We start from the raw sequence: 20845 nt of genomic DNA, 5'->3' as shown, positions 1-20845 counted from the left end.
TCTTATAATAATTTTTTCCTTACACAGGCATAGCGACCCAGACGATCCTAACAATACCAGTCAACCACGTGAACTCGAACGACCAGATGGTAAACCTGGCCCTAAACAACGGCCAAGTGGTGTCCACGTCACTCGCCAACCTCCAAGCCATGGCCCAACCTCACCAGCTGTTGAACTCCAACCCCCAACAGACGCCCAACATTCGGCCAAACATGCTGAACCCAACATTATCGAACGCGCTGCTAAACCCTGGACTGCCAAACTTCTTGTCTAACGGCGCGGCCAATGCCCAAGAACTACTCCAGGCGTTGCAACAGCAGCAGCAGCAACAACAGCAGCCTCAAGGAAACCACAACCTTCTACAGACGGTTCAGCAGAACAGCATGCCACAGCAGATGCCAGGCAGGCGATCCTCGTCTCCTCGCCCTGATAGGCACTATAAAGAGAGAGAAAACTTCGCTGATAGATTCGGAGGCGGATCTAGAGAAAGGAACGAGAGAGAAAACTCAGGATCGGCAGCCATGAACAGCATCAACAGGTGAGTTTAGTTCTAGTCCGTTTTTAGCTCTGTGGAACGGGAAAATGTGTTCGATCTTTTACGAGTGTGTAATTAGTACGCGTACGTTACAGTGATGCCCGACTAGTTTTAAATACCGGAGTACTAATTAATGAGTTTGCCTACGTTCTACTTTGTTTCTACCGGTTTGTTTACTACACTAAAACTATCGATTGATATAGGGAAACTATTAAACGCTAGCTTCTGTTCATCATTAATCTTTACTTGTGATAAAAAGATGGCCTATAGACTATAATCTGATTCCTTCAACCGTCTTAAATAGAAGGAGTAACAAACAAACATAGAAACTTTCTAATTTGTAATATTAGTAGGACTAGTAGGATAATTATGATGTAGATCGATCTAACAAAGACACATTCGAACGAATTATCAACAATTATGACAATAAAATTGATTTTAGAAATCAATTACATAGTAATTGTCCAAGTCTAACAGTGTTTGATGTGGATCACCAATGTTGGCGTGCGTCCGTGAAGTTGTATTTGCGTCCTTATGACGTAGGGAATTAAGTTAATGTGGAGTGCAGATAATGTGTTTTAGCGTGGGTGCACCGACAAGTGTTAGTGGTAATTATGTGACAATGAATGTAATTACACTGTGACGCTAGTACAGTCCGCGGATCTTGTGCGTGTGAGTGGATAGTAGATAGATAGTAATCAACGTTTTGTTGTCTGTCGGTCGATGGGGGAGTTTTTTCATCCCTAATTAGTGATGAGTTTTCATTATTTTAATGGCTTTGCTATCAAAATTGGAATTTGATGTTTTGAATGAATGCATTGGGGTTTTTACGTGTTGTATTGTCGCTTGCTTATGTTTGATTTCCTCTTGTATGTACATAGTTAGGTACACGTTTTGCCTATTATTTTAATATATCTACGTTTCGAATTTGTGCTGCAGTAGGAACTACAGATAGTGATAATATAGGTAAGAATTCAACCAATTACGCATTCCATGATGCCAAAATCAAACGCGCAATCTCTTCTAAGTAACTTAAATACATATAGGTATTTTAAATCGATTTTCTTATCAAATACATACATACATACATAAATAACTTCACGCCTGTCTCACACAGGGGTAGACAGAGACAATGGAACGCCAATTGCTACGAATGTTACACACCTCTTTCGCTTCATCAATCATCAGTCTTTTCATGCATTTTTCCTATCAAATAGATTTTCCTAATGCACTATGTGCGCAGGTACTTATAGTGGTTATCCTTAAAGGTATTCCCCAGGTTCAATTCTTATACTTTCCTTAATACATGTAAGGAGGTGACGAATCAAGAATGCAACCAATTGTTATTATGATTAATTAATTAATAATTAATTTATTTACAATTTTACCGCTAACCAAGTAAATAATGAAATTGTAATTAACTTTATTTATTTAAATAATAAATGCTATATATGGGTGAAGGTAAATGCGTGACCTATATGTAAACAAAAGGACAGTACCTATACCGGGAAGAATACATATAATATTATTTTCAGACAGACTTTAAGGATTATTAAGCCTTAGTGAAAAATAAACTCGAAATTCGTTTCGTTATGTTATTTAGTTTTTTTAAAAGATGTTGCCCCACAATAGGATTTACTCCTGTGTCGTCGATGCGTTTACAAACATACAACTTCACATACACTCGACACCCAGACCTAGTTGCTTTGTCAAGAACAAGGTTTCATTAACCGTACTGTCTTAACTTAAAACTTAGTCAGAAGCAAATTTAATATTTTAAAAGTTTTTTAATTATTTTATTAGTAAAAGGTATCAACCTCATTGCTTCTAAACCTAATTACATTCATTATATCACTAGTGTAATTTTGACATTCAAAATGCAATTTAAATTAATACGAAATAGATTACAATTTACTCTATTTTCCATTCATCTACGCACCTTGAACAAAATGTCACAAATTAAAAGGAAGTCTGAACCAAATATATAAAACAAATGACACACATTAGCTACTGATATCTTAGGAGCGGATCAGCTAGATAATAATCTAGAATTCTAGATAATCTCGGTCTATTAAGGTCAAACTTGCGTGTATCGCAATCTTTAACTTATACTGAGATAATTAGGTAACTACGATTAAGTATAAAACTTATAATGAACCTTATTAGTACTGATAGGTAGGATATTTAATGTAAAACCACTTTGAACTAGTTCTTTTGACCGTTTGTTAAATGTTATATTATGGATCACATCAAGTTCAGTGTAATAATGATGAATTCTATATAGTGCAATGCTGTATTCGGTAACGCACTTGGTAACAACTCTTTTGACATTGCAAGTGTCTTTAGGCACTTGAAAGTGTGGGAGAGCCATGCTTCGGCACGAATGAGCCGGCTCGACCGGAGTGATACCACTGCCTCACAGAAAACCAATGTGAAACAACTCTTGCGTCGTTTGAGTAAAGTAGCGGCTGGATGAGGATGGGCTGATGATAAGATGTGATTAGTTGTTCTTCTTTTCTTGCCGTTCTACTAGCTATTCTACAACTGTCAATTTGGACCTTTCGAAGTGAGCTCCATTGCATTCTCACTCGTCATTGGTTGAGGTTATTCTCACAACCAATGACAAAGTGGCACGATATTGAGTTCTCTTCAATGTTTTGAATTGAAAGTTACAGAATCACCTAGCAGTATCTTGAATTTATGTAGAGTATCGATGGTAGTGTCTTTTTAAATTATGTTTTCCTTTACCTATGGTCATCAACGACCTGCAAGTCCAGAATATTTACTATAAATACTTATTCATAATGAATTCAGCGTAAAACGTACGTAACTATTAACAATACAAAACATCGACATGTTCTTGGAACATTATTATTTTAATACCACTGTCATTTAAACTCGATTCACGTTTAATTAGTACGTATGTTAATTAATTTGATGACTAATGCCCCCACGTGACTCTATCACGCGAATATTATCTTTTTTAACACAAAAACTTGTAAAAACAGATGCTATCAACCAGGGTAATGTCCTTTATTACACGTAATTATGCAGTCAAATGCACAACTGATGATATGCTTGGGGAAATACATTTGATATCAAACAATAGTACCTACATATATGAAAAGTTTTATTGAATGAATACAAGAAATTATTTTTTTAATTATCGGAAGTAATTGTCCAACGATTGCTGCGTAATGTAGGTACGTGGTGTACATTTGCGGTTAAGATATTAGTGAATAATATAAGAAGGTATTGTTAGGTAGTACTTTGTTCTATTTAGTCATTGTGTCTCAAGTCTACTTCATCACATTGCACCATAGAATGAAATTAAAACGGTAACAAAAATAATTCACATTGTTTCAAGAATGAGACTCTAATATCACTTTAGAAACATACTAACTGAGGGTCTTCTATATAAAATTAATGTTTAAAATGACCCTTACAGTTATATAAACTATTATCCGAACCTATACGACCTTCAAATCTTCAAGAAAAGAGCATACTCCTTGTTAAAAGACCGGCAACGCACATATGACTCCTCTGGTGTTGTGTCCATGGGCGGCTCTGATCGTTTACAATCAGGTGACTCGTCTGCTCGTTAGCCATCTATTCCATAAAAAAAATATAACTTGACTTGCAAACTTTTAAATGTACACACAACGCCATCTATCGTCAATGAAGGGAACCAAATTATACGTACATTTTAACCACGTGAACGAAACCGCGGTAACAAACAAGAATAAAATAAGTACGGCTTATAAACTGATAGAATTTAATTATTTAAATACGAATGAACTGCTTTCAAATATTAAGCGATACATTTACTTAGCGTAAATAAGGTTTACATTTGGTATTTCATTAGTAACATGCAATTATTTAAAATTATGCATCGGAATTTAATAGCTTGTATTGAAATATTTTGCGATTGAGTGATAAAGTTCTTTAAAAAGGTTGTGGAGCAAAACGTCTTTCTTTATTAAGACAGTTTATAGTTTTGGACATACATGTATTTTTTAAATATACTGCATATTTAAAGGCTTTCCAAAACCGTAGTTTTAATGTTAGTTTTCCTCGAATAGGTATGCAAGGTTGTGTAAATATTTTTTAGCGTGAGATTAGTAAAAAAAACATCCATTTTCGGTTCCAATCAGAGCACCGATCGCGCTCTCGTACTGAGCGCGATCGGTGCTCTGATTGGTTGGTTTATTCGAAGCTAACCAATCAGAGCACCAAACGCGCTTTCGTTTCGATTACTTTAAACGTAAATCAAACTAGTACTAAGAATACCGATCCCGTGACCAAACTAAGAATCCTGTCAACAACGATTTCTCTTTCACAATACAAACTTCTACAATTAGTTTTAGCCATTGTTGTTACCTAGATAAGTACAGTCAGAGGCCTAATGAGGAAAATATAAGTACTTCAAACCATTATCCACTGTAATAAGGTATTTAATGTTAATTATATACAGGATGTAATGTAACTCGTTGCTACTGATATAATTACATAAATAATACCATGTTCACGCACTTTATACACAATTTTCTGGTGTTGGTAGCGCGGAAAAGGAATATTAAAAATTAATGTTGGTTGTGCTTGCGATGTTTACGTTACCCTTCTTCGTTTAGATTTGATTTGTAAATTTGAATTAGTAGTAGTAAACTGCTTCGTTGGTTAATGGTTATATGATTCTGAAATAAGATGTCGCTAAATTCTCGCTGTTAGAATTGAAAAGTCTTAATTGAAAAGCAAAGTATAAGAAGACTTACTACTATTTTTTTCATCCAGTTCATCCGTGATCATGCCACTTGCAACAGTGCCGAAATATCGAACTCATAGACATAAATAAACATGGTAAATGTCCCCTCTTAAGTTCTAATGTTAGTGATATAGTACTTTATAAATTGAACTGAAGTAAACTGAACTGAAATTTGGGACAATTTTACAATAAGTTCAGTCTCTAGTCTCTAATACAATAGGAAAAGAGGATATATCCGTATGCCCACTTCTTTTACGCAGCACTTAAAATCAGCGATTGAAATTTCATCATAATCATAAGTGGCCACTGCTGACCAAAGGCAATTGAAATTTATTCTCACACGACTCTTCTCTCGCCGCCCGACCATCACAATGAGCCATCAGACCACCACAGATGGGGCCCAGTAGGGCTGATGCCTGATCAGGACCTGCGGATTAGCGGGTTTACCAAGGCTCCGGCTCGAAAAGCAGGAGAAAGAACGGGATGGTTTTTAGTCAGTAAGAGTCTGACACTCCCTCTCGCCTCACCCAAGGTGGGAGAAGTCATTGGATGATTTTCCAACCTCAAAAAAAAACCGACTCCTTCTAAAGCAAACAAGCCAGATAAGTGTGTTATCTAAAATCACTACTACAAAAAGAAATAACGGTCCAATGTCTCCTTACACGATTAGATTTATTACTGCAGAAACGGGAAAAATCAACAGATAATAAATGTCTTGATTAAAAACAAGTAGAGCATTCTGGTTTAGTCCGGTTGCACACAGACATAGACTTGTGACACTCACACACGCGTAATGTCTGTAGTTTAATGTGTAATTGCTTTTGCATTGCGACGCGACGTAACAACACAACCTCTTTGGATATTTTGTCGGTCGATGTTAGATTTTCTTGGAGTTTTTTTTAATATAATTTTTTCGGTATATTTATTCCTTATTCTTGCTATTATTTTAGTAAAGTGTTATACTTTTCAATAAAGTTATCTTTTGTTACTTTTGGTTAACTCAGTAACAAACCAATGGTCTCCACATCATAGTCTTTAAAAAAAACGTTGCCAAACACTAGGGTTGTCTCCTGTATCGTGGGTGGGTTTTCAAACAAACAAGTTCACATACACATGGCACCCAGACCCGAAACAACAATTTGTGAAAGATTTGAACCCGCTACACGTTGCGCGGCAGCCAGTTGCAACCGTGCAGTCAAAATCTATCTTTCTGGTATTTACCTATATACCAAATAATTTGGCTGTCTGTTCATATTATCAAAAAATATAACACTGTTGATAGAATAAGACCTAAGAACGACTTTTATCCTAACGACCAATAAAATTCCAATACTAAATAGACAGAGATGCAAGTAAATTCGCGAGTCGTTTAGAAAGTCAGTTTCCGAGCGGAGACATCCAGCTAATACGATATATAATTAGGTGGGGCATTAAGTATTCCGCCTATAATTACCGTAGCGCCCGTGACGCGTCTAATCCGGCAAGTAATGGTGATAAATAGATCTATACGGGGATATCGTCGGAATATATTAGCCTACTGCATATATTTTGTTATACTCTGTGGTGCTAGCCGAGCAGCAACCGTTTAAGACTGGCTGGCAATAATTGGTGATTGAAACTTTTTGAAGGTTTGAAAATAGAATGTCATTATTTGAAAAAAATATGGCGGTTGTTTTTCTTTTACGTAATAATTAGTGAGGAAAATAACGCATTAGATTTTTGGTGTTTCTAAGTTTGTTTCGTAAGTCAAGTAGTAGTATAAATAAGAGAAAATACTGAACAGGGAATTTTCAAGTTGAACGCAGAAATACATAGGTAAGTAAAAAGTTTTTGGTCTGGGTGTCATGTGCATGTGAACTTGTATATTTGTAAACGCACCCACGACACAGGAGAAAATCCTAGTGTGGGGCAACGTTTTTTTTTAGAAAAAAGAAAAAAAAAATGTTTGACAATTGACTCACCCTTTGTGACAATAGAACTTGTAAAGTCAAGTCGAAGTTAAAGAAAATCCATTCCACATTTAAAATAATCAAAAGTAACACAAAACACGCTTTTACTACAACGCAATTGGACTCCACAACAATCATTAAAATATTATTGTTCCATCTACCATCTATTACACGTTTGCATGTAGTTGTAACTTATTTGTCAGTGTGTGCGCTCAAAGACATTAAGTTAATGCCACCTCATAATTACTGGTTGGTAGCATTAATTCTCGCATCCATAATTAAGTTTAATACCTCATTTCTGTTAGCCTACAATCTAGATAAATATTGTCTGTCGCTTGATGTCTATTAAAGTTACATTAAAATTGTAAATCATTGTAAGTCCTGATAGTGGATTTTATTATAGAGTTTTATAATGTATCTGGTTTCCAAGGCTGTTACATTTTACATTCATATTAAGTAGGTACTTACGTTATTAGCGTATTTATCCTTATGTGTAATTATATAGTGCTGTTGATCTACTGATTGTAACCGCGATTATATTAAAGTTGTTGTGTGTAACTAGTTTGTGGATGTGGCTTTGGTCTTGATTAAAGATTTTGTGGTTCAACTCTTTATAAATCTTTTTTAATCTCTTTGTAAATTGACATTACACTTTCATTTAATATTTTCTCCATGTGTCACTATGCCAAAATTAATCGACATTAATTTTATTAGTCTTACTAGCGTCTATAGGCCACGGTAACCACTTACCTATCATTAGGTGGACCGTCTGCCTTCTTGCCATTATCGTAGTATAATTAAAAAATCAGCAATTTACGAGGAAAGTGCAACAAACAAACAAACTTACTGCCTTAAGTCACAGTTAAAATTGAATAAATGTGTTGGTCTACGCGGATCGAAACCACGAGTGCTTGTACATTGAAGTTTTTATATATCTTATTATGCTTTGAGAGACCACTGAGTCATCATTAGTGACTTAAGATGCTCAGTTCGTGATCTTGGACCCTATTATGGGGTATATTAACATATAAGTATTTTTTTATAGATAGGCATTTCTAACTCAAGAACGGCTAAACTGATTTGATTGAAAATCGATGGGGAGGTAGCTTAAAACCGGGGGACGGACATAAGTTAATTATTAAGGATTACTCTAAAATCCTAAGAAAATGCGATAAAACAGGAAAGCACGTCGCAAGACAGCGCGTACAAAGTCTCGAACAGAAGCTAGTATAATTACACACTGCTGTCCTCACATAACTTTCTATTATATACTTAAAAAGAAAATGTATTCATAGTTATAACTTGCTATATAATAAAATAACATAACAAAACTACATAAAACATACATACCATTCAGACTTGTACGTAAATTGTCCGTCAGTAAGTTGGGGGCACGTGTAATGAATATGCCAAACCGTTCCGCGAAAACTGTTTAAGTGGGCGTAAAAACGATGAAAATCCCACCGCACGGATGTATGTGATATACTTATTCTGTATGGGAACGAAAGTGCTAGGGATACATATTGTTCTGTAGGAATATATTAATGTAGATGTTTATATACATATGTACGTAAAAGAATAGTTTTTTTTAACAAGTAATACATAAACATATTTTTTATATAAAACGGTTTTCATGAGCTCTATTCTACTAAGCAAGCCTTTACATGGAGGTAGTTGTAGAAAAAATAATATGGTATGATCATCAAGATTAAGAATGTGTACCAAATATCAGATTGATCTGTCGTCAAGAAGTAAATTTTCAATCACTGAATTTGACTGAAACAAACAAATGGGCAAGCTAAATAAAAGCGTTGTTTCACGTCGGTTTTTCTGTCAGGCCGTGGTATCACTCCGGTCTAGCCGGCCCGTGCCGAAGCATGGCTCTCCCACACTTAAAATAAGAACAGAATGTTCATAAGAGTTAAATTTTAGTTTACTTATAAAATGATAAAATGCTACTACTATAATATTATTAAATTAAAACTGTTTGCATCAAAAAAGTTATGTCAAGTTTACTAAGCAACGCAGTTAGCCATCTTAACGCGATATATTACGAGCGGCATTGCAGACAGAGAAAAGATTGGAGTCGGTAGTAACACAAACATTTTTTGACAAACAGAATTAAAAAATATTAAAGCATATTAATGCTTTATTAATATATTACGAGCGGCATTTCAGATACAGGAAACATTGAAGTCGGTAGTAACACTAACATTTTTTGACAAATAGATTTAACCCTTCATTTGGTAATTAAAAAAAATTTAGCAAATTGATGCTTAAGTAAAAATTGTTTTAGAACGTCAGGCGTAAAAACAAATATGGCGGCATATCGACAAAATGTTATTGAAATACATAGCTTCATTGATTATATAATTTCATTGATAAATTCTTATATAACACGTGGAAGGCGACTATAAAATGCTTCATACAAGTGACTAGAGAGACGCGTCATGAATGAAACCGTTGTTTAAGAACAAGTTATGAAATCGATTAGCAATTTGTTCCTTCAACTCGTTTTTCCATTACATAAAAACATAGCATATATTTTTATGAAAGTACTTGTATTCAATGAATATTTCTACTGTAAATGTAGCTTTTGACATTTTATTTTGAATGTATGTATCTATAGAAAAATGACAATTGAAATGTTAAGTGAAAGTTTCTGTACGTGATCATTTTTACATTAATATCGAATACAAATAACGGTACAATAATTTATAGTAACGTAGAAAAATGCACATAATAATATTCAAAATAAAAAATGCATAAGTCAGTCTGCGACTCCACAGACGTCGCTGCTCTTTTTTCTTTTAGAATTGAGTGCAAACTTTTATCCGCGTTTTTCTCTTTAAGTTAACACTAGAGGTTCACAGCATTAAATATTTATACAATTCACTTATCTTTAATCGTTTCATGTGCTTTCGTTTTTATTCTTGTGAACTTAGACAGCACATATCATTAGAACTTGACACAATTTATTATCCGTGATCATGGCGCTTGCAACAGTGCCGAAATATCGGATACACGTAAATAAACATGGTTATTAGGTATCCCAAGTTCTAAAAATAGTGTTAGTGACTTTGTATTATATTATTAGACAGCACATTATAAAATTCTAAATCAAACTAAGAATAGAACTTATTTGTACCTACATAATGTTTAAAATTAAAGCTTCATACATACAGCCATAGGCCGATGTTGCTGGCCGGTAACATTCTGACATTATTGGCAGTATGGCTCTGTCCTTCGCCTCCCTTAATCTTTGACGCACACTAACGAAATGTCATTGTGACATAAGACTGACAGTGACAGCACGCACTCCGCCCAAGCAGTGATTGTCAAAACCTCTTACCATACTTTTGCACGCAAACCCAATCTTGTGCCCTTATGATAGATGTCAAAAATGGTAAAAATAATCTGTAAAAGGTCCTTTGCATCATTAAAAACGTATGTTTTATTTATTGTAAAGCCTAAAAAGGACATCACACCAACGCAAATGAACAGATGACATCACATAATTCCACGTAATCGTACATATTTAAACAATAATTAACGCCATAAACATGATCGAATCTCACCAACTACGCCACATAATTATAATACATACATACTAAAGGGACTGACTGATTCCATTTTTTTCCTAAAGACAATTTAAGTGTATTAAAAAGCAATTATTGACCTTAATAAAACATTTCATATTTTTATAATCGTACCTTTAGGCGGACGTTATTTCACTGGCCATATACGTTTTTAAAACAATTCCATTTTTAAATAATTACGGGTGGGTTCCATTGGTAAGTACGAAGACACTAAAATAAATATTATTTATACAAGGTGTTGGAAAATCGAATAGTGATACTTAGTAATATAATATTTTAAATCATAAATAGTTGTTGTTGTTTACTAGATGAACAGAATAAATAAATAAACCAATAAAAAGGCAATTGTATACTCACTTTATATTATGAAAACATCCAACATTATCTTATTTTCCTATAAAATTTCAACTTAATGAATACTTGAGCAGAAATAAAGCGTAATTATACTACAAGTACCAATAATAATCAATTAAAATATAATTATTTGCACCATTTATTGAGACCGAACCTTTAACGCACGATAAAGGTCATACGAGAATGACAAGAAAATAAGATCGTAATTAAATATGCGACGGGACGATTATAATTATATCTTTTTTAATGAATTAACTTGCAAACATGTAGTTTTAGTTGTCGAAGTTATCTTCTGATAATTTTGAAGGAACTATTAATTAGTTTTGTGTTTATCTGTGCATAACTTATTCACGTTCATACACATCCTGTATATGACTTATTCACGTATATACACACTCTGTATATAATGACTTATTCACGCACATACACACCCTGTATATGACTTATTCACACACACATTATACAGGATGTGTAAGTACACCCTCTGTATAATGTGTGTGTGTGAATGAGTTCATGTTTGTATGAGTGTGTGCGTGTTATTATCGCCTCACTACATACATACATATACTTATATACATACATATACATATGCAGTACTTTATATACCATGGCATGAAGGGGTGCTAGTTTAATTTACATATTAATTGATTACTAAGAAAAGGTAAATAAATTGACACAGATGCTATACTACCTATGATTAAACGTACCCTAAATAGAACTGAACAATTATTCCAGTCTTATGGAACTTTTGTACTACTTAAAATATTGTGTAAGTGATAAAGTACATCATTTAATACTTTTTCAATTATAATTTTATGTACAAAAAAACACGTAGAAGTTTAACAAACTAACTCCACTTTATAAGTTTATTTACTTAAAGTTTTCAGCCAATTTACCTAAATATATGAAATATTTGATTAACTAAAAATCACGGTTTACTCACGACTGCGCGACGTCGCCGCGTCTGCGCACGCTGGTCATGTTGTAGAGTCCCTCTGTGACTCGAAACTAGTAGAGTTTTTCTCCATGAATAAGCCGTGATTTTTAGTAAATTTAGTATGTCTCACAATAGTTGTCATAAAAAAAATGATCTATAGCTTATTTTCCAGTTCACAAATCGCATCATAATACAATACGAATTTCTATTTCTATTATAAATAAAAAAAAACAATAGCACAACCAACACAGTTTAAAACTATAACTAATCTCAATTACTTGACGACAGACAAATTAAAACGAGTGTGTGTAACAGTATAACAGTATCATGTAGGAACAATAAAAGTGCATGTGTATGTGTGTGGTGCAACGGATGAGGCCCTAATTAGCCAGCAATTACAGCTAATGCAGGCGCACTTAATGAAGCGCACACCTCATTTGTAGACGCCGCACTCGGGTGAGACACTCGAAACATCATTGTTACACGATACTCGTCAGAAAAAAAAACTATGTACAAAGAAAACTAGGTTTTAATACCAGATATGTAAGGGTTGTAGTTGTTTACTTGGGTCGGTTTTGTTTTTTAAATAGTGGTTGTTAGATTAAAATGTTAGTGATGTAGTTTTGTTGTATAAGTATTGCACATTGATGTTTAAAATAATTGCGTTAAAATGCCAAATGAAATGCATTTAATGCCTCTTATTGAGAAAAGAAAATCATTTAATCACGTCTCACGCCTTGGACGAGGCGAGAGGGAGTATCAGACTCTTACTGACTACAAACTACCGCATTCTTACTCCTACTTTTTCAGCCAGAGCCACGGTAACCCGCTAAGTAGTCCGCAGCTCCGATGCACGCATTCATAGCACGCATTTTTTAATTTAAAAAACATAGCTTAGCTGACTCTGTTTCCACCAGTGCTAAGTTATGTGTACCAACGAATATGATTGGTGGAAAAGCCCCCTTACAGCTAACAAATTATTTGTTGGGTAACATTTACACAAAAGAACAACCTAACACGTTTTCCTATGATTTCCTTTTGTAAACATAATTATAAAAAAGTAAAGAGTATTTGTAACACAACGCCTTATGCCACCCTTCACCATTAAACAATGTACAGAAAACTTTTCCTTTTAAAATCCAAGGTAAAATGTTAACTTTACCCTTTTTTGAACCCAAACATGTTCTTCAAAACAGCTATATTTTACTGTTTTAAAGACGTAGGTCTTAGGGTGCTTTGCTACGTTGCTGTGAATGCGTTTGGCTTCCACCAATGATATTCACTGGTACTGGTAGATACTGACGCAGCTAAGCTATGTTTTTTTTATATGGAAAGATGCGTGCTATGGATGTGTGCTTTGGATGGCTTTTCTACTATCGATACATCGCATACTCGTACTGCGCATTTTCCTCGCACAGCTACGTAGCTTAGTATCAGTGGAAACGGTCACATAGTTTCACAGCCTAGCTATTACATCTTCGTAGCATAGTTACCTAACACATCCCTGTTGGAAAAGCACCCCAATACTACTACTAAGTATATGAATCATGAAAGGAAACGTACCTTCTATATCTTGATGTCTTATCGCAGTACTGATTGAGAAAAATTGCCCCCTATTGTTTAGTGACAATGAACAAGTGCCGTGCCACTGTTTAGTGATAGGCTCTGTCTTTCCTTTTAACTGTAATCTTTATTTATAATTCTGAATTTACCGACACTGAGAACTAACTTTGAAATAAGAATAGGTCTCAATAGGATTTGATTGACCACACATCTTGTCTTTTAAACGTTACATACAATTTCATATACACATGACACCCAGACCCGGAATAACAATTTGTGGATCACATAAAGAGTTGCTCCGTGTAGGAATCGAAACCGCTACCCGTTGCATGGCAGCCGGTAGCCCAGTCACCAGCCTCAGTTTTGAAAATTTTGACTGAGTTATATTTGGTTTTTCATAAGTATTTTGGGTAGTATCGATGTTCTATGCTAAATATTACCTACATAGCGCTCCCGATTAACCTAATACCCCAATTTGTATTGGTAGTTATCGTAATACTTCACTTAAAATCTCGTACCAACATAGCAATTACTACACCAAGTGCATCTTATTAAAATTTCCCTAAAAAGTACGCTTTCTAACTAATTATAAGTAACTTAATGTAGTTTAAGTAGACATTACCAAGAGTAAAAACAAAAGAATAAATAGATATCTCTTCGCAGTTTGAACACGACAAGATTTCTTTTACATTTAAATGTATCTGAGATAAAAAATACCAACATCTAATTGACTTCATCCGACATTTGTCTAAGATTACCTTATAACTTACTGTTAGGTGCGGTTTCATTACGACGAATTTTAAAAATAACGCTCGCCACTCGCGCCTTTTATTTTTTTGTTATATTTTTTCATAGCTTCTAGTTTTATTATATTTCAAAAAAAATGCTATCTTTACCTTTTATCTGATTTTAATTTAGATATTTATATACTATTTACTTGTAAGTAAAATTAAGTTACTATAACTACTCTAAATATAGGTAGGACCACCCACGCTAAAACATTAACAGCTCTTCGACACAACGATAACTACGCTCCGTACAAACACGTGTTTGAATAAATTATCGGTGTGCAACACGGTAATTTCAAGCATCAAATACTTCAATCACCCTATTAGGATGCATTTACTAGATAATGACGTCATAATACTAATGTTACACAGGCTGGCTGCGTCCAACGGAGAGATAACGATCACTACGTCACACAACGCGAATGCCGGACCGGCTAGCAGTGCTGGTAGTGCCGGGTCCGGTCCGATTCCGTCGCCGCATGCTCCCGTGAAGATGTCACCTGGATCTGTGAAGTCTCCGTCACAGGACGACAGTGATCTGCTTGCTGATTCGCCAAGTAAGTGTTTTTGAGTATACTTAAAATTTGTTAAAAAATCGTAAATCAACCTTACGTTGCATAAATATAAGTATAAACATAAAAATGTCCTCAACAACATATGTACAATATTATATTCTATTACTGTAAACAAAAAAACGTAACTAAATAGGCTAGAACAAGCAGCAAATTTAATGAAACTAATCCCAACAGACCCGATATATTAGTAGCCAACTTACCATTGTAACTCCACCAAAACATTTTGACAAACTCTCATTCGCCATTTCAACACAACAAAAGCAAAACTAAGAGCAACTTAAACGCTATTTTCGACACAACTACTAACTCGATTCTACTTATCCATAAAAGTTTTACGTTCTAAGCATAGAGGAGCGATCCATTAGCTAGGCGAAGTCTAACAGTGTCCTAGGAGTTATTTTACCTAATACTATAAAGAGTTGTTGTAGACTGTCCGTGCTCTGTTTAGAAGTTCCCAGTTCCCGAGTGCGTTCGGTGACAGTCGAGTTAAGTTGATTAGCTCAAAGTAGCCCGCGTCCGTTCGACGTAGGCGAGCGGCGCCGCGCGATCTTATCACACCATTGTAAAGTTAATTTAGTTGCGTTTCGAAAAAAAGGTTTGTTTAATTTGATTTTTAACTCGAACAAATCTAATTACACGTGCGTTTAAACATGTTCTCAATAATTTTAATACGTTTCTAGTAGAATATTTTTATGTTAAAGTATTGAGTTTCTACGCAATAAAAACTATTTGTAAGTCAACTTAAAGCCTTTTAGTTGTTAAGATAATATCGTTTAAACATTTTATTGGTACAGCGTATTATCTGTAAGAGATATGTTAAGCAATAATGTATTGGAATTAAGTGCATTACAAGTGGCAGTTTGTCGGGCTACTTAGTACTTACTCCAAAAGGAAAATATCATCGGTACACTTACAGCTTACATTGAAATAATACAAAGTAGGTGTACCAGATACTGGGTGGCCTTTTCGAGGACTACATGGCTAATTAATTAATTAATTCGTATCAATGATCATTACTTATGTAAATCATACCGAATGCCATTAAGGCAGCCAATTCGCTTACATTCATTTATTAAATCAAAAACCGCTCGGGGAAAGCCATCGGATTGTCTTTAATTTTTACATTTTCGTGTAATTCATATCTCATTTACTCGAATTCATACGAAAATTATTATAAGCACGTGTAATTGCACGTTGTATGACGTTAATTAACCTGTAACTTAGTATAAACAATAGGTTCTTAAATGTAATTCGACTAATTAAGAAAAATATATCTAAGAAATCGTTTACATGAACTGTAAAACAACAAAAATCATCTGATATGATACTTTTTCAAACCTGAGACCAACCTTTCGTTTTTCGTTTCGTTTCGTTTTTAACAAACGTTGCCCCACATTAGGATTTTCTCCTGTGTCGTGGGTGCGTTTACAAACATACAAGTTCACATGCACATGACACCCAGACCCGAAACAACAATTTGTGGATCACACATAGAGTTGCTCCGTGCGGGAATCGAACCCGCTAGGCCGTTGCGCGGCAGCCAGTTGCCCAGCCACCGCACTAACCGTGCAGACCTTATCTGTGTCTGATCCGGAGCTGCGGACTACCTAGCGGGTTTACCGGGGCTCCGGGTCAAAAAGCAGGAGTAGGAACGGGGTGGTTTTTAGTCAGTAAGAGTCTAACACTCGCCCTCGCCCAAGGCGGGAGAAGTCATTGAATGATTTTCCCCCCTTAAAAAAACCTTCTCTGTGTGAGAAGAAGCCTTTGGTCACCAGTGGCCACTTATAGGCTGTTGATGTAATGTGATGTGACATTTCTTCAACCAGATATTACAACAACTAAACATCACTTAAAACCGAAAACTCATTCTCTTTAATCCAATCGTAACTTCTACAATACAAGTACTTAGATACAATGTACAAATATACACACAACCTAATTGATACTAATTCAGCTATCCGCCCAAGCAGTCTATGGCAATTTATTTAAGACGCGAGTTATTTTTATTGGCCCATTTCATTCACATTTGGAGCCAGAAATGGAGCGATTTTTATTTGCACCGTCTCGAGAATCGTATTTGACCTATTCTAAGGTAGGCTGGGTTTATTTTTGGTCTTCATTTGGCCTTAGTTAATTCGTGACCTCTTTTGTTGGTGATGCTGTAATGCTAGTCTGTAATATTTTTGTCTAAGTTCTTTAGTTACATTTGAGAAGGTATAATGCCTTTTGGGATGATAAACTTGTTACCTCATAACAGTTTAATAATAATAATACAGTCAAAAGTTATGTTATATTTATCTCACGTAGCACAACTTCGATAGAAAAGTATTCTATCAGAGTTTGGCTTCCACCAATCATATTCATTGGTGCATATAGATTAGCTCTGGTGGAAGCGGACTCAGCTAAGCTATGTGTTTTATATGGAAAGATGCGTGCTATGGATGGCTTCCCTGCCATCGATACATCGCATACTTGAGCTGCGCATCTTCCTCACACAGTTACCTTGCATTGGCGCATCTTCATAGCACATTTTTGTCTACATAGCTTAGTATCGCTGGAAACGGTCACATAGTTGTTTCACAGCTTAACTATTACATCTTCATCACTAAGTAATATCTAGTTTGAAACTAATCATTAAATTTTATTTGTCTCAATACATCAGTTAAACCCATAATAAAATGTGAAATAAAAGAAATTCTCATTTCAAATGCAAAAGAATTCTATTCAAATATCGAATGCAACAGATTGGCAATGTTTTATTTACCGGATTGAAGCTAATTCTCTACATCGGACATACGTTTCGTTCCGTCACACTGTCCATTGGGAATACTATTACTACACTAACATTTTAACTCTGTTATCGACAAAAACTATGCCGCTTTTTTTCCTAGTAATTTGTATTAGTTTAACATAATTCGTGTTTTGTTTTCATTACTTAGTTTGTTTCGGGGAAAATAGTGTCCAGTAGTCACAAGTAAAAAAAATAAAATTTTGTATTAATATCTGCCTCGTTGGTCGAATGGTTGCAAGTGCGACTGCCAGACAAGGGGTCTCGGATTCGATTCATTATTGGGCTTTTTTCAGTATTTCGAAAAATTGCTCAGTAGTAGCACTGAGTCTGGAATTGTGCCCAGAATACAGCAATAGGCTTATAACACAAATGGTGAAAATTGGGTGTAGATTGTATTATTGCTGTAATGTGTACCTCTGCTTACAAATTCGGGTATAAAGAGGGATGACGTTGTTATTTTGTATTAATATTTATACTGTGGAAGATTTTCCCTTATCCTAAAAAACTCTTAGATTATCTATTTGTATTTTTCCGTAGATAAAAATATAAAATAAGCTAATAAGTAGGTAAATAAAATAATTACTGCAAACATCATCTGATGCCCACGTACCGCGTCCTACTCAGTTAATTGTTTCATAATGAGTCTATCGATTCCTCGCTATTTCTGAACGAAGCGATCCATTGCTAACTGCTAATTGTTTGTTGTATCACGATAAATGAAAGTGATATCCGCAAAAAGGATAGTTCCGAAGTAAAATAAAAAAGTTACAAAAACACCTGGCCGTTTTATGAACGCATCCGTTTTTTATTTTTAATTGTTTTTAAAAATCGAATAATTGCGTCGATATTACGTCGAAAGCGAATAGACTTGGTTTAGCTTTTTTTTTCGTTGGTATATTGAATTATCTGTGACGATTGAATTTAAGTAAAGTTGTTGTATTTTTTGTGAAAAGAAATCTGTTAGTTCGTGGTGGTTTGTGGCCGTGGCTAATGAATGACGGGTGTAGACCTACGAAGTCACTGTCATTGTCATTTCGTTAGCATTTTGAAATGGTTCTGTCTATCCTATCGGGGATTTCCTTTCAACGCACAATTCACGGACTTTTAAAACAGACAACGTGGATGAAAATATTGAAATTAGCTAGTATTATTACTAGCTATAACTGCTTTAAGACATCGATCCACGATTTCCGCGAACAATAAGTAAGTAAAATTGAAATGTAGCATTAAATCGTATCTTTTCATCATTATTTCCATTTCTGTTTCTTGTAAATCGTCTACCAAGTTAAAGAGGCTCCGAGTCAGTGACTTACCGCATTATTACGTAAGTCTCAAGGTATGACAATACATTTACAGAGGCCAACATAAACCTAGACACGCAAAATTGGCCCCAAACTTTAAGCGTAAGTACCCATTTAAAACAATAGCCTCGCAAATCCACGTATCGCTTTTAGTGTGTCAGATTTTGTTTGATTTGTGTTCAGAGCTTCAGATGATCGCTTCTTCCAAGAAGTGAGAACAATACTGTTTCTACTCAGGACAGTATTACTGTTTCTACAAAATATTTGAAAATTATTGAGGAATTTCAGCGTGGCAAATTTGTTATAAATAATGCTCTGTAGCTTTAATAAGTCGTATAATAACTATTATTTTCTAATAGATAGGTAGATGCACAGATCATAAGGAAACTATGAAACATTGACATTTCAAGAAAATACATGTTGTCTTAATTTAAAACTTAGTAAAATTCTAATCTTATTTGTGGAAATCCTTCTATTGCCACTCACAAACACTATCTGAGTTTGTTTCGGCATTTCTTCTCAGAATAGTCCGTTAGGAAATGCCGACCTCATCTAGATTTTTTTATATAATAATTTTTGACGTGTAAAAGTGTTCTTTTGTAGCCTATTTACAAAATAAATTCATTTCATTTCATATGAAAGAAAGAAATAACGAAAGAAAAATTATAATATTTATTTAGCATCAGCCACGATATATCAAAAACTTCTTCATTTATATAGAATCGTATCGCTCCCGTGTCGTCGGAACAAAATGCTCTAGGAGGTTCGTGCCCGGGCCCCAGTTCTATTGATTACTATTTAATTCCTTGTTAGTGGATACAATTACTAAATTACTCAGTTCCTCTCTATGGTTCGCTCCGCCAAATGGTCTAGATAAATCTATTTGGTAAAGTTTAACACGAATTCTGTAATCGCCAATACGATTATTTTAATTTCGTTTCATAGGGATTTAGGTTATGTAATTCGTTTTCTGTTTGAAAATCGGTAACTGTCAACCGAATCGAGCTTTTATATCGAACCGAAAAATATTTGGAATTACATACAAGAGATCATCTTCACCATCCTATGCTTAAGTCTTTGACTGCCAATAGAAAACTGTTGAAGGCAAATCCTCCGCTAACGTCGGTCACCGGTGACCACCACGCCGTTCAATGTGTTAAGCAAAAAAGACCAGCAAAGTGACCGAAACAATACAAAACAGAGTTTATATTCCCATATCAAAAGTTCCGTATAGTATGTGTATAAAAACCGATAATCCATTGGCTTTTGATCGAGGGATGCATCAATTGAATGATGGGGCAGGGAAATGACGTCACCAGCTCCCCTTCTTTCAATTACACCATAATTTATACGCTAATAGCATTTAGCTGTTACCCTTTCACGTCATTTATTTTTCGATAGGTATCGATTGAAAAAAATAAACTACACTTTGCATTGAAGTTTTAAATTTTAGTTCTCATTTATCGGCGCCACTATCGAATTTGGTCTTATCAAACAAATGTTTGCTTCTGTCAAAATTGTTTGATAAACGAACAGTGATAGATATAATAGTTCGTATATGTTCTACAGAAGCAATACTATCTAATCAACATATATCGACGTGAAGCTATGTTATTTGTACAAGTCCTTCGCAGAAACTCGACTGATAACCCAGTTATCCGGAGCAACCACAAAAGCATTTCCTGACTCAC

The 20845-nt window shown here is 34.9% G+C and overlaps 1 protein-coding gene across 14 annotated transcripts in view; it reads left to right on the top strand.

Annotated features, from left to right (window-relative positions):
• LOC118268866 (POU domain, class 6, transcription factor 2) overlaps window positions 1–20845 on the top strand; it is a 149536-nt gene that overhangs the window by 111965 nt on the left and 16726 nt on the right. For all 14 annotated transcript variants that reach the window (XM_035583633.2, XM_035583635.2, XM_035583632.2 and 11 more), the window contains 2 exons: window positions 28–538; window positions 14860–15044. In XM_035583633.2, the coding sequence (XP_035439526.1) occupies window positions 28–538; window positions 14860–15044 (696 nt within the window). The remainder of the gene's footprint in view (window positions 1–27; window positions 539–14859; window positions 15045–20845) is intronic.

The sequence above is a fragment of the Spodoptera frugiperda genome, chromosome 2 (assembly GCF_023101765.2).
Source record: "Spodoptera frugiperda isolate SF20-4 chromosome 2, AGI-APGP_CSIRO_Sfru_2.0, whole genome shotgun sequence".
In the NCBI taxonomy this organism is placed as follows: Eukaryota; Metazoa; Arthropoda; class Insecta; order Lepidoptera; family Noctuidae; genus Spodoptera; species Spodoptera frugiperda.
The sequence above is the reverse complement of the archived record's forward strand: the minus strand, read 5'-3'. Positions and strand labels throughout refer to the sequence as shown.